At 33.4% G+C, this 13,440-nt stretch overlaps 1 protein-coding gene across 18 annotated transcripts in view; it reads right to left on the reverse strand.

The window, feature by feature from the left end:
• The window catches only part of LOC145256445 (SRSF protein kinase 1-like), a 583,024-nt gene that overhangs the window by 133,714 nt on the left and 435,870 nt on the right, over positions 1–13,440 (reverse strand). For all 18 annotated transcript variants that reach the window (XM_080115371.1, XM_080115374.1, XM_080115363.1 and 15 more), the window contains one exon: positions 3,851–3,957. In XM_080115371.1, coding sequence (XP_079971497.1) covers positions 3,851–3,957 — 107 coding nt within the window. The remainder of the gene's footprint in view (positions 1–3,850; positions 3,958–13,440) is intronic.

Below are 13,440 nucleotides of genomic sequence, written 5' to 3' on the forward strand. Positions count from 1 at the left end.
ATACACATGAAAAAATTGAAATAGCTTGAAATATTTCAATATTGGTATGCATAGAAAGAGCTTGATGAGCTAAGAAAGAATCTTTTTAAATTTTTAAAATCTGATTAAAATTAAGGAAGTTATGGCTATTTTTGTGCCTCACACGTTTGGATATTTTCCCCTCTTTAAGACCATATGCGTTTCGTCACATTTTTTACACTACTTTTTCAGTAAAAATGTCATATCTTTGTTAAAACACAAGACTAAAAAATGAAATTTACTGTATAAGTGTATTTTTGTACAAGGAATCAGAATATGCAACTGAAAATCTCCCAAAGTTTATGGTTTCCAAATAATCTGCAGTAAATGTGCATAAATATGCAGCAATTCCTTAAAAATGCCATGTATCCATAAACAGAAAAGAAGTTGGAGAACTCAAAGTTGAATTGTAATGTGCTTTATGTACAAAAAACTTAAATCTAAACATAAGACCATTTAAAAATGAATATATTGCAATATTTCTTTGGTATTATTGCAGATTAACACCTTTTGTTTAACCCCACTCAACTCCTTCTGACCACCCCTCCAAAATGTGATTCTAACTTTTTAGGAAATTATGTATAAAATGCCATGAAAAACTTTAATGAAAGATAAACAAATTATTTTAGAATTGAATGTAAAATAATTTCCTATTACAGATCATTCTAGCATTTTAGGGCAGTTAACTGTTTCTTTTTCTATGGGAAAATATGCATGCTTTTTTTTTTTTTTTTTAAGATGATTATGTGTAATTTTAAGAGGGTTTCTATGCAATGAGAATATGTGGAGGGTTGCCATTCGGACTTTGAATTAATTGTAGGGCTAAGGAAAATTATGTGTGAACATACTGAAAACTTGACAGAGACAAAGCTAACAAAAACAATATTAGAGGGGGGAGCGGTTAGTTTCACAAAAATTTAATGTAAAATAATTCACCATTTCCTGGCCATTCTAGCATTTTAGGACAGTTAACCAATTTATTTTTATGTGTATTTTCTTTAAGGAAGGATCTATTTTTTGTTTGTTTGTTTTAGATGCTTGTATGTGGCTTACAGAGGTATTTTGTTGGAGGGGGGCTTGCCACTCGAACTTAGTGTTATTGTTAGGCTTAAAGAGTGTTTTAGGAGGAGACTTGCCACACATAATTTGGATTAGAGGTGAAGTTAAGAGAGCTTTTTTTCAAAGAGAGCGTTCATCACTCATATTTACTGTTAGCGGTTCATAATTATTGGCTTTATATTATATATTTAGTTTTAATTTAATAAGAAACTGCGTTGCGAAATTTCAAAGAAAATTCCATAAATTTGTTGATTTCTATTTTCGAGGTTGAAGGTGTTAATTCCATAGGCCGTTTATACTACGCTGGAGCAGGTTGTAAAAATATCTTTCGCTTAATAAGTAGAAAAAAAAATTAACGAAATAAAAAGCTTCCTAATTGTAGTTTGATGTGTTTTCTAACTGCTTTTAAAATTTCAAGAATATTGATATAGATTTTGAGGGTTTGTATTACTATACACATAGATTCAAAAAAGTTGTCAAAAAAACAAATATATAACAAATAAATGTTATCAAAAGCAAGTTATAATTTTTTAGTGTTTTTATTTAATGTAACATGTTTATTCAGCTTGAAAACAGTGTTTACCGATGTTTTGGAAAATTTTAAATGGCGCCCGCCGCCCGACTCTCTTGAAACGGTAAGTTTGGGGAAAAGAGTTAAAAATAAAAAAGTAGACAAAATACTGCTAGAAACTCGCCCAATATATGTTACCGTGACATAGGCTGACATATATTCGGTGAGTTTTTAACAGTATTTTGTACAGTTTTTTTTTTTTTAATTTTTAACTCCTTTTCTCAAACTTACCGTGTCAAAGAGAGTCGGGCCGGGCGCCATTTTTAATTTTCCAATACATTACATCGGTAAACACTGTACGTTTTTCGAGCTGAATAAACATGTTACATTAAATAAAAACACTAGAAAATTATCCAGTTAGGTAGAAAAGTAACTTATCTTGCCTTTGATAACATTTATTTGTTATATATTTGTTTTTTGACAACTTTTTCGAATCTATGTATAAACGAGATTTTGATACTTATTTTGATTCTGAAAAAAAACATTTGTGGCTGTTCGCAGTAAAACATTGTTTTAATTCGCTGTTCAAAACTAATTTAAAGAATAAAAGTGCACGCAAGCTATATATCTACAAAAGTTTATTTTGTTTTTTTTAACCATGTTTTTAAATTTGACGAAAAGATGTGAGAAATTGCAACAGATTCATAATGCCGAATTGGTTGGGATTGTTGTTATTATACATTCTGAAAACCGAATAGTTCTAAACTAATGTTATTCTGATAACAAAATAGCTCTAATTAAACATAAGAACATTTATATTCATATTTCATTATGTTTTCATTTTGTTTTTCTTAATTATTTTCATTATGTTTCATTTTGTTTTTCTTAATTCGTTCTTGAATAAAAATTAAAGAACGCGTGTTTGTTTATACACTGTGCTATGGCTGATTCTACAGGTTGTAGCTGCTGCTGCTGCTTCTAGTAATATTAACTTCATTTGACCAAATTCGATAAATAGAAACAATTTTTTTTTCGGGTAGGTCCTTTTAAATTATCAATTACCGCGGTCCTACTCAACATAAAATAATACTTTTAATTGATAAAGATAGTAAAAAGATTGATTTACTTACTACTGGGTGTCCGAAGAATTTTTTTTTCAAAATGTTCGATACTCGGCATATTAAAGTCTTATTTTTAACACGACAAAAAAAGAAATGGTCAAAAATATTTCGGACACTTGACAGTATTAAGATTAACACCTCTTCTTATTGATTCCCAAATTTCATGACGAAATTCTTCATACAATCACGGTATGGACCTTTAGAAAACAGGGGGGGTCATTACAAAACCTTACCGAAAACGCCATTTAATGACGTTCACATTTTTATCACTTTATTTGCTCAAAACTCTTAAAATATATAATGTACATTCATATTTATTAATTCATTTGAAAGTATATTCATTTCCGAACAAAACAGTAGTAATTTGAAGACTTGAAGTGCTTTGGTTTAAAAAAATATGGCTATTTTAGTAGAACTACCTTGAAATCTGTGATTATCCAAAGCGTTTTTTCGTCCGTGTGTATTACTACTTAAATAGAACACTTAAAATAATTATCTCACTATAAACAATAACTAATACACCACTATTTGATAAAGTCGATTTTCTTTAATGCAATATGCAAATGACGTCACCTTTTTAATTTTATATTTTGCAATAATCATAGTATATATAGGAATGAATATGATAAAGTAATGGATTTTTGTATATATTAATCAACTTGGTGAACAAACAAACAGGGATACGAATTTATATATATAGATTTGTTCAATTATGTAGAGTTTTAGTCTATGAAAAAAAAAAAAATTCTTTTTTTTCCTAAATGTTTTGGCAAGACCAATATTGAAGAAACTTTTACATCTTCAGTCTGATTCTCTACAAACTAAGCTACTGTAATAGTGTTATTTGTACAAGCTTTTGTTGCGGATATGTAGGTCATTACTGAAAGGTGTTCCTCTGTGGATCTAGTATTTTTAAAAAGAAAAAGAATGAAGACTCATGGAAACGAAAGCCAAACAAACCAATGAATCTGAACCAAATATTTTTCTCGGAAGCATGCTCTCAATCAAATACGAGAAAGATTATTATTTTATTATATAAAGATACATAAAGGAAGATAGGAGAAGGGACCTGGGAATCAATATTTTTTTAATCCTTACTAGATAGACCCCCTCCCCTCCCCCGAATAACCATAGTGCTTACCTTTCACATAATCCCGAGGATCTTCCTGTTCGTCATCATCGGACCCAAGAATCTCTTCATCTTCCTCTTCGTACACAGGTTCTGAGGACTTTTGTGTATCAGCAGACCTGAAAATAAGCAAAGTTTCTCATTAGAATTTTAGATGACTTCACCAATAAATCATTAAGCAAAAAAGCACAGAAGCAAGCTGAAAGATTATTAAATATAGATCCAAAAGCTATAATCATTTATAGAGTTCATATTTGAATTTTTTTTTTTACCTGAAAAAAGAAATAAAAAAATAAAGAAAAAGTAATTAAAAAAAGTAATTTTAATCCAACATTTTCTCTTACTTTTGTAAGAGAAAATGTTGGATTAAAATTACTTTTAAAGCATTAAAAAAAAAAAAGTTAAAAAATATTAATGATTAAAATGACTTCTTTCCAGTGCATAATTATCTCTTAGACATACACTCATATACTTCTCTCTCTCTCTCTCTCTCTCTCTCTCTCTCTCTCTCTCTCTCTCTCTCTCTCTCTGTCATAAATATAAATATATATTAGTGATGGGACGATTGCAAAATTTTCCCTGATTCAATTACTGGTTCTGTACTAAATTCCCAATTCCAATACAATTACTGATTCTGATTCTTTATAAATCTCTAAATATTCAGCTATAAAAGTGTTATTTTGTCCTGATTACTGTAAAAACATCTTAAATGTGCATATGTTTTCTAAAACGTAAAAACACACTTGTGATGGGGTGATCTAGAGATTTTAGTCTTACTGGAAGTTTAAATCAATAAATATTTATTATTTTATTATTACTACAAGCAGTGGAAGTTGTTTCTTAAACCAAAATTTTAAAAAACGATAATTTAAGGAATCGGTTTTGGCATTGGAAAATAGGCTCACATTTTTCCGATTCTGATACCCCCAAAAGCTCAGATTTTCTGATTCCAATTAATCGTCCCCACACTAATATGTGTGAGTGTGTGTACACACACACAAAGCTAAACTATGTAGGGTTCACTCCTAGACTGGTCATTTTAAATTATGGCATATATATTCTCAGCAACCTAATGAGTAACAGAGGCACATTAATTTTGTAAACTTTACCATTTAACAAGATTTAAACGAATCTGATTACAGAATTACAGATCCGAAATTTAAATTAATTCAAAAAATGTGACAAGAATTAATGGCAAAAAATTAAATGCTTTCTTAGCCCATAACTTCAGTTGTGTAAAGTATTTTATCAGTTTTTACCATAGTAGTTTGTTTTTGATTAGATTGTAGGGTCAGGCTTCTTATACTTTATAAATAAGATCTTCAGGTGGGTTTAAAATTTCAAGGAGATTTTAAACAAAATGAAATTTACATAATTCTAACTTATTTATTAATTGGAAAAAATACCCATTATTTAAAGACTTACAATAAGAGAGTAACTTCACTTTCCTCTGATTATCTGTGCCTAAAACTAAATGAAAATTCCATGAATAGAGTTTATTTCCTAGAACTGTCTGGAACGCAATACTCTGAGGTTGCTTCCTAGCTAACTATAACATGGTTATTTTCAAATATAATCTAAAAAGTTTGTTGAGTTGTCCTAGCCATAGCCAAGTTTCACCATCTACCTAACACTTAATAACCCTTATCCTTGAGTGGCCTCCGGGCCTTGATGACCTGCCAAGTAAAACCAAGAAATTTTTTTGTTTTTTTAAATTAAAATTCAGTAATCTATTTTCACATTTTTTTTTTACTATATCAATGTATTTTTCGATATTATTTTGTAGTGCTATCTCTTGTACTTATTAAATTAGAAAGTTTGAGAGAAGCCATATTCTGGGAGGGGAGACAAAAAGACGGATGACAATTTCAGAGAAAATTAAGGAAGCCACAATAATAAGCAGTAGAGAAATTCCAAAGAAAAGCAATTGGATTATGATGTATAACTGATCAAAATGAGTAACAGGATTTGGAGAAAAATAAAAATAAATATCCAACAAAAGGAAAGAGTGGGGGGGGGGGGGAGAAAACGGTTATGAATAAATACCATCTTAAGATATTATTTGAATTCTTCAGATTATTGTTCTCATATTAAGTGCCAATTTTACAACGTTTCAGCTGATGTAGCCTCCAACTTTCTTGAGGTGTATCTTTGTCAAACTCGACAATCACAACTGAATTTTACCAATTATTTTATCAGTTACGCCATGGGTACTTGTAGATGCCAGAGTTTAGCAAAAAAATTCCCTGGTTCGATAAGATACACCTGAAGAAGGTCAGAGGTTACATCAGTTGAAACGTGATGGGAACATCTTTACAATGCCTCCCCACAGGACAGAGTTAGACACCAGGGTCGTTTTAATAATCCAAATAATATGAATAATCAATCTCCATCTAAAAAAAAAGTGAAGCATGTATGACCTCCCCCCCATGAGTGCAGAGTGAACGAGGCATAAAAAAAAAATGACTAAGTTCAGCATTGCCCCCCCCCCCATCACCAATTTAGCCCCAAAATCCCCAGAGGACATAAAATCCTAGTGAAAATGAAAAAACGGTGCAGTTTTAGGCCTTAACATATGTAAATTTGAGGACCAAAAATCAGTAACATATTTTAGCAGTTATTTCTTTTTTTAAATATATATTAAGATTTTGGGAAGGTAGAGTAAGAATGTAATTTATTTTATTTGTTAAATATTTGATTTGACGAAAATTTTAAATTTAGAATTACAAAAAAGTTTTTACATTTACAGATTTAAAGATGGCACATTATCTAATAACTTTTGCTTATTTGCAAGGGTTTATCAGCAGCAGCAGCAACCACATCCTAAAGTCCAACCCTTCATCACCATCGTAAGGCTACCTAGCAAACAGAACTCATAATCTATATCTTTTTCTTATTGTCTCTGCCTCAGTGTGTGACAAGAAAGTATGTATCAAGCACAGAACCCAGGAACCTATAAGTACACAATCACAATTTAAAAAAAAAACAAGTGAAGCATGCATGGTTCCCTGTGGGTACACAGTGAACAAGGCATAAAAAAATGACTACGTTCAGCATTTTCCCCCTCCCCATTTAACCCCAAAAGTCTCCAAAGGATGTCAAATCCTCGTGAAAATGAACACATGGTGCTGTTTTAGGCCTTAACGTGTAAATTTGAGTTCTGCACCATGCAAAAGAAATGACTAAGTCTATCATTTGCTCCCCCACCCCATTTAGCCCCAAAAGTCCCCAAGACCTTAACATTTAACTTTGAGTTCAGCACCATGCAAAATTGCTAAATAGACATACACAGAAAATTTTCGATAAATATAGTAAAATAGTTCCAAAAATGGAGTGTTTTTATTAGCCCTAAAAGAGCCCCTGGGGCACACTCAAGAGTTATCACAAAGTATAGACAAACAAAATTATATAAAAATCAGTTAATTACAACTTTTCAGAAAGTTTTATAAAAATTCAAGGCATCAATTTTTTTAATAAGCATCAATTTTTTTTTAATAGCCATTTTAATCCGAAACTTACCCCAAGGGGACAACCAGTGTTTTTCTGGAAAATCCGTTCTGTTACTTTTCTACTCATATCATGTTTAATGTTTGTGCAAAATTTCAAAAAATTCCAAGGTGTAGTTATTGAGAAAAGTGGACGAACGGACAAGGATGAATTTACAGGTCCACACTCCTTTTGTCAGGGGACCAAAAGAAAAAAATATATATATTTTAATTCAAACCTTCCCCAACTTCGTATGCAACTGCATAGTCTTGCTGTTCTGGATGCAGAGGATCAAAACCTGCATAGATCAAATATAATGAACAGCTGCCAATCAGGAGAACTTCATGCAGATCAGACAGTCCTGAGGCACTATCCTCACGGGCTCTATGGAAAAGTCAGAACAAAGAATCTTTAGGTGAAAAGTGCAAGAACTCATTTGAGCCCAACTATGTTTTATTACGTTTCGACATTTTCAGAAAGAAAAGAAAAATCAGTTTTGCAGGAAATCAACCCCTTTCGGAATTTTGAAATGAATCAATAATCGTTCTCATCTTGTATATTATTCTCACAACATCTCTGAAGATGTAACCTTCAACCTCATTCCGGTGCCTCTTGTTGAACTCGAGATTTGTTTTGAAATTTTGAACAGAGCCTTTATTTGATCCATGGAGGATGTGGACTCGAGGAAGTGTGGCGTAAGGGACAAGCGTGCTAAGTAATAATTGACAGTCTTCAAGAGATTGAATGTTTAATCCTCAGTGCAAAGTTGAACTCAGAAGAATTCTGTACAAAATTTCAAATGGAATGCTTTATTGAATTTATAGGGGGGTAGTTTGTTCTTTCCTCCACCCTAACTAAGAGAAGTCTTAACTTTTAATTGAATTACTAGTATTACTCACTGATTGGCACTTCGAACTGATTATTACTAGGGTTATGACAACAGAATATTCTTTTCATTGTTTTGACTCTCGAGTATATATTCAACACAGTTAGACACAGATAATCAACCGAGAACCACATTTCTATATAAAAGCATATAAGATATCAACGGATATACACTTGAAAGTCAAAACAATGAAAAGAATATGCTGTTGTCCTAGCCCTAATTATACTTATTTCTTATATCCGTTATGCCACATGGTTTCAACATTAATAATCCATAAGGATTATTAATGCTAAAACAATACCTATTATGATCCATTGTACACGATTTGTTGAACATAAGGGAACTGTGGTTTCATGCTTTTTGCTAGTAGTATTAGTGTGAATACAACCACAATACAATTTGAACACTGAATAAACGATTCCAGTCCACAGCGTTAGGCCATTCAAACAGAAAGAGAAAAAGAAAATTGAAATTTTTCCAGATTTATAAGTATCCAGACAATTTCAAGAGAAGAGAGAGTTGGATAATCCAGTTATTTTAAGAACTGGTCAAATATAGCAGCCACTCAAAAACGTGCTTAAGTAAGTTAGCAAATCGAATACAACACTAATTGATTAATAAAAGGGGTAGTGTGTGCTTTTGTGTACAACTTTTGACCAGCAGAGACGAGAAGCAGTGCCGTTATTGATTAGATATATTCAAGTTGAGAGCAAATGTTCAAAAGAAATTTTTTTTAATTTTTTTATCCAGTCAGTATATTTTTTCCTTTAGTGATGGGTGGTTGGTTGTTTCACAGCATATCAACCCTTTCCGGTTTATAATACCAAATCCATTTTGGAATAAGGTTTTATACTTCAAGTTCTTTAATTACTACGGCTCTGACAACAGAATATTCTTTTCATTCTTTTGACTCAAGTATATATCCGACACAGTAAGACAGTCAATCAATACGAGAACCACATCCATCTATATAAAAACATATTCAAAACAATGAAAAAAATATGCTGTTGTCACAGCCCGATTAATTACTCAGTGTCTGGTTGTTTTGTAAAGGAAATTTTTTTTTTTATTTGCTTTGCACAACACGATTGACTTTTGCAAAGAGAAAGGAACAAACTAATCTCAATGTTTGGTGCATTTTTGGTCGGGAAGTCAACGGGAAGACAGCCTGACCTGGTAGCACCAGGAGTGATATGTGGCATGCGCATCAATCACAAGGGAGAGATTAAATGGCAGAATAAGATTGGGTTGAGATTAATGAAATTGCCTCTGGAGAGTTAGTATTTACCACTCTCCCATCAAAGGAAGACGTGACAAGATCAGACTGTGAATCCAAAAGACTGTGCACTCTGCACCCCCCCCCCCACCCACTAAATGCGGTAGCAGCTCCGTTGGTACTCTTCATTAAAGGCACCTTTGACAATTAGTAATTCACTAACTCCTTTTCAAAGAGATATGGTAAAGCCTGGGAGAGAAGAACCCTTAAGACTGCACCGAATGATAGCTCTACTGAAAAAAATAGCAAGTTAGGCTCAAAAATAGTCCAAACTGTCAAATTGATTGCTGAGGAGATATCCTTAAATGATATAAACAACACCAAGTAAAACTGACACCCCCCCTCTCCCAGTCAAATCTATTTGATGATTACTTATACATCAAGACTATTAGGAAAGGTACGAGTTTCCCTCCGAGTGATTACAAACAATGAACCATGAAGCAGGCATTATATGTGAACATGTAATTGATACACCCACCCCAAGTTTTTTTATGCCAAAAAAACAAAAACAAAAAAAAAACAGACAAACCAAACGGACCTTGAAAAGCAGAATTTTCCATTTATTATATTTATTCTAGCAAAACTAATCTTTAACCCCCCCCCCCCGAAATTTATTTGTGATACTTTAAGCACATCATTTAAGTACAGCATTTGGACAAGCAGGTTTTTATAAATTTTGTGAATTTTATATATATAGTAGCTTCCTTCAGTCTTGGCAGATTATTGATACCCACTGTAAAGGTGCCTGCATGTGGAATTTTTGTGGCAAATTTACACGATCTTCAACCACACCTCTCCTGAATTGGTGTTGTTAAAAATCAGTGACAAGTGGAGGTTCAGGATGATTGAAAACAATGCAGAGATAAGTAGAGAGCACATACAGCGCTCAGAATTCTCAAATGGTCACCCATCTGGTACTAGCCAGAGTCAATGCTGCTTAACTTTGGTAATCTGATGAGAACCAGTGTGTCAACGTGATTACTATATATGAAGAAAGCTTCCTTTAGTTTTTACAGACTATGGATACCCACGGTAAGGCTACCTGCACATGAAATTTTTGTGGCAAGAGTTGCGCAATCTCCAACCACACCTCTCCTGAGTTGACACTTGAATACCAGTGGCAGGTGAAGGTTCAGGACGACTAGAAACAATGCCGAGATAAGCAGAGAGCACATACAGCGCCTAGAATTCCCAAATGGTCACCCATCTGGTATTTGCCAGGCTAAACGTTGCTTAGCTTTGGTGATCTGACGCGAATCGGTGTGTCAATGTGATTATGCCGTGTGTATATATATATAACATACACACCTTCACAAAAAAAGGAAAATCACTTAATATCAAAGATTTTAAGCCATTTTTTATTTTTTTTATTTAGCCAAACTACACCTTAAATTATATTTCATTTTATTATGAAATTTTCTTGTATGGAAATTGTAATTTAAAAAATTTTCATTATAGCCTTAAAGATTTTACGATGTACATCTGAGGCAACAATAAAACAGGCACCGATTTTTTTTTTTATATACAATAAAAGTTTTGGTTTTCTCATTTTACTTCATGTTTTCCACAAATAATGTTTAGAATACCATCAAATGCACTACCAATTTATAAGTATCTACAACGTCACCTATAAATCTTTCTTCTAACAAAAAAAAAAAAAATGCAGCATATAGTATCTATATATTAATAATGTAGTACCTTTAACATATCTACATGCGTGTCATGGTTTTCAGATTATAAATTATTCGATTGGAAGATTCAATTTATAAAGAAGGAGGATAGGAGGTTATACCATACTACAAACAAAAAGTAGTATATAGATACGCTAATTTAATGTTAGTCATACTTTGTATCCTCCTTTTTGATAAATAGGATCTTCCGATTACTGAAGACGCAATGTTATAAAAAAAAAAAAAAAAAAAAAATTTAATAATGATGTCGCTTTTGGACCATACATGAACATAAAATATACCTTCTGGGTCTTCTGGTTAGGTAATACCTGTCCTGTCTAAAGATAGAGGGGTTACTCTTCAATGGAAATATGTCACAGAGTCCTATAAGGATATCGGAGATAAACCATAATAACGAGATATATTCTGACGCTACATTAGCCTGTTTACTTAGATGAATACTTTTACAGTTTTAACAAAAGGGATACAATAATATCACGGGGTCTCCATTCACGTTGAACGCCCACAGAATGCCCAGCAGCAATATATTCCATATCAAAGATGCCCCTATGGAATGTCAACAGGTCCCGCAAATCTTGTATAAATATTCGTAGAGCTACTCACATATTGAGCACTGTTGAAATACTGAAAACGGATATATAAAATATATGTATCTTACAAAATTTTATGTAGATATATGAAATAATTGCTATATTTAAGCTATATCAGGAAAACACACATAAGGATCCAATATGAATTTACTTTGAAAAGGCAATATTTAATCTATAAATCTCACCTGTCTGTTTAAATGTATGTATGTCTGCCTAAAACTTTTGACAGAGGGACAGATTTTCAAGAGATTGGTATCGTTTCGAAACTTGACCCTTCAGATGACAAATATTGAAAAATTGGCTAAAAACATTAATTCCTTTACCCTCAACTGGGCACTTTTCTACGAGGGGTCGCATTTTTCGCCGATATTTTCCAAAGTTATCTTTTCGATTGACTAGCCTTAATTTAAACCTTCACCACTTCCAGTTTGGTGATGGCCGCAATAGCAAAGATGTGTTTTTTTTCACTTTCTTTTCCTCCTTCGTGGTACGGGTTTGAGCCTGCCTGCCTACTACGACTTCTTTTTTTTTTTTTGCTCAACGCACACCTCCAAACACTCGGGCAATGCCGGGCACCCAGGCTAGTCTTACAACATAAGAAAAACACAGAATTGATTGAAACTATAAAAATTTTAAAAGTAAAAAGAAAAGCATCACATATTATATTAATGTCTAACATTTTGTTTCTTTGCCAGTGACTATAAATCATCACTCTCAGATCCTTTGAAGTCTGCAACTTATGCATACAGGGTGGGACAATAAAACTGATGACATTATTCATCTCTGTTTGATGAGAACCGGCTTTCTATTTAGTTACAGACCATCTACTAGCTGGCCAGTTGTGTAAAAATCATAAGAGCAATAGGAGCCTTCTATCATTTCTGAAAGTGACACAATGTTCAACGAGCGAGATCGGAGATGCGCCGCAGTACAACTCCTGCTCTCCATCATTCCAAGTTATGACAACAGGACCATTGCCAGCGCCCTCAAAATGCATCGCTGGATTGCCACAAATAACAGGGACATGCCCAGCGTGATGAAAAAGTTTCCAGCCAGAGTTATGATCTTTGGTGCGGTTTCAAGAGCGGGGCCATACCATACCATCTCACATCTTCGAAATCAAAAGTCAACATCAAAGTGTATCTGGATGTGAAGAAGTGTAGTGATCTCTGGTGTAATCAGGTGGCTGCTGGCAGAGCTGGATGTGGCAGCAGAACTCTGCGCTGACCTACAAGTCCAGGGAGATCCACGTTTGGCTTCAGAAGAATTGCTACAACTTTGTACCCTTCTCTCCCTGACCCCCCCCTCTTCCACGATCTGAACCCACTGGACTACTTTATTTGGTCATAAGTTGAGAACATCACCAACATGACCGCCCACAGCATTAAAGCAAGCCTGATCACTGCCATCTGCCAAGTACTCGCCAAGCCCCCACTGGTGCTTGTAGAAAAGGTATGCTCCCAGTTCCAGACCTGTATCAAGGCAGTGATTGAGGCTGAAGGTGGCTACATTGAATAGATGTCAGTTCTATCACATAATCAAGTTACCTGAATTGATATTTTTGAATAAAAGTTTTAAAATAAAGCTATAGTGTTGTCTTTAGGGTGACAAATTTATTGTTCTACCCTGTACACTATGCACAATGCTTCAAGCAAACTGCAACACTCTTGTAA

The sequence above is a fragment of the Euprymna scolopes genome, chromosome 32 (genome assembly GCF_053919585.1).
Source record: "Euprymna scolopes isolate OS-2025 chromosome 32, ASM5391958v1, whole genome shotgun sequence".
Taxonomy (NCBI): domain Eukaryota; kingdom Metazoa; phylum Mollusca; class Cephalopoda; order Sepiida; family Sepiolidae; genus Euprymna; species Euprymna scolopes.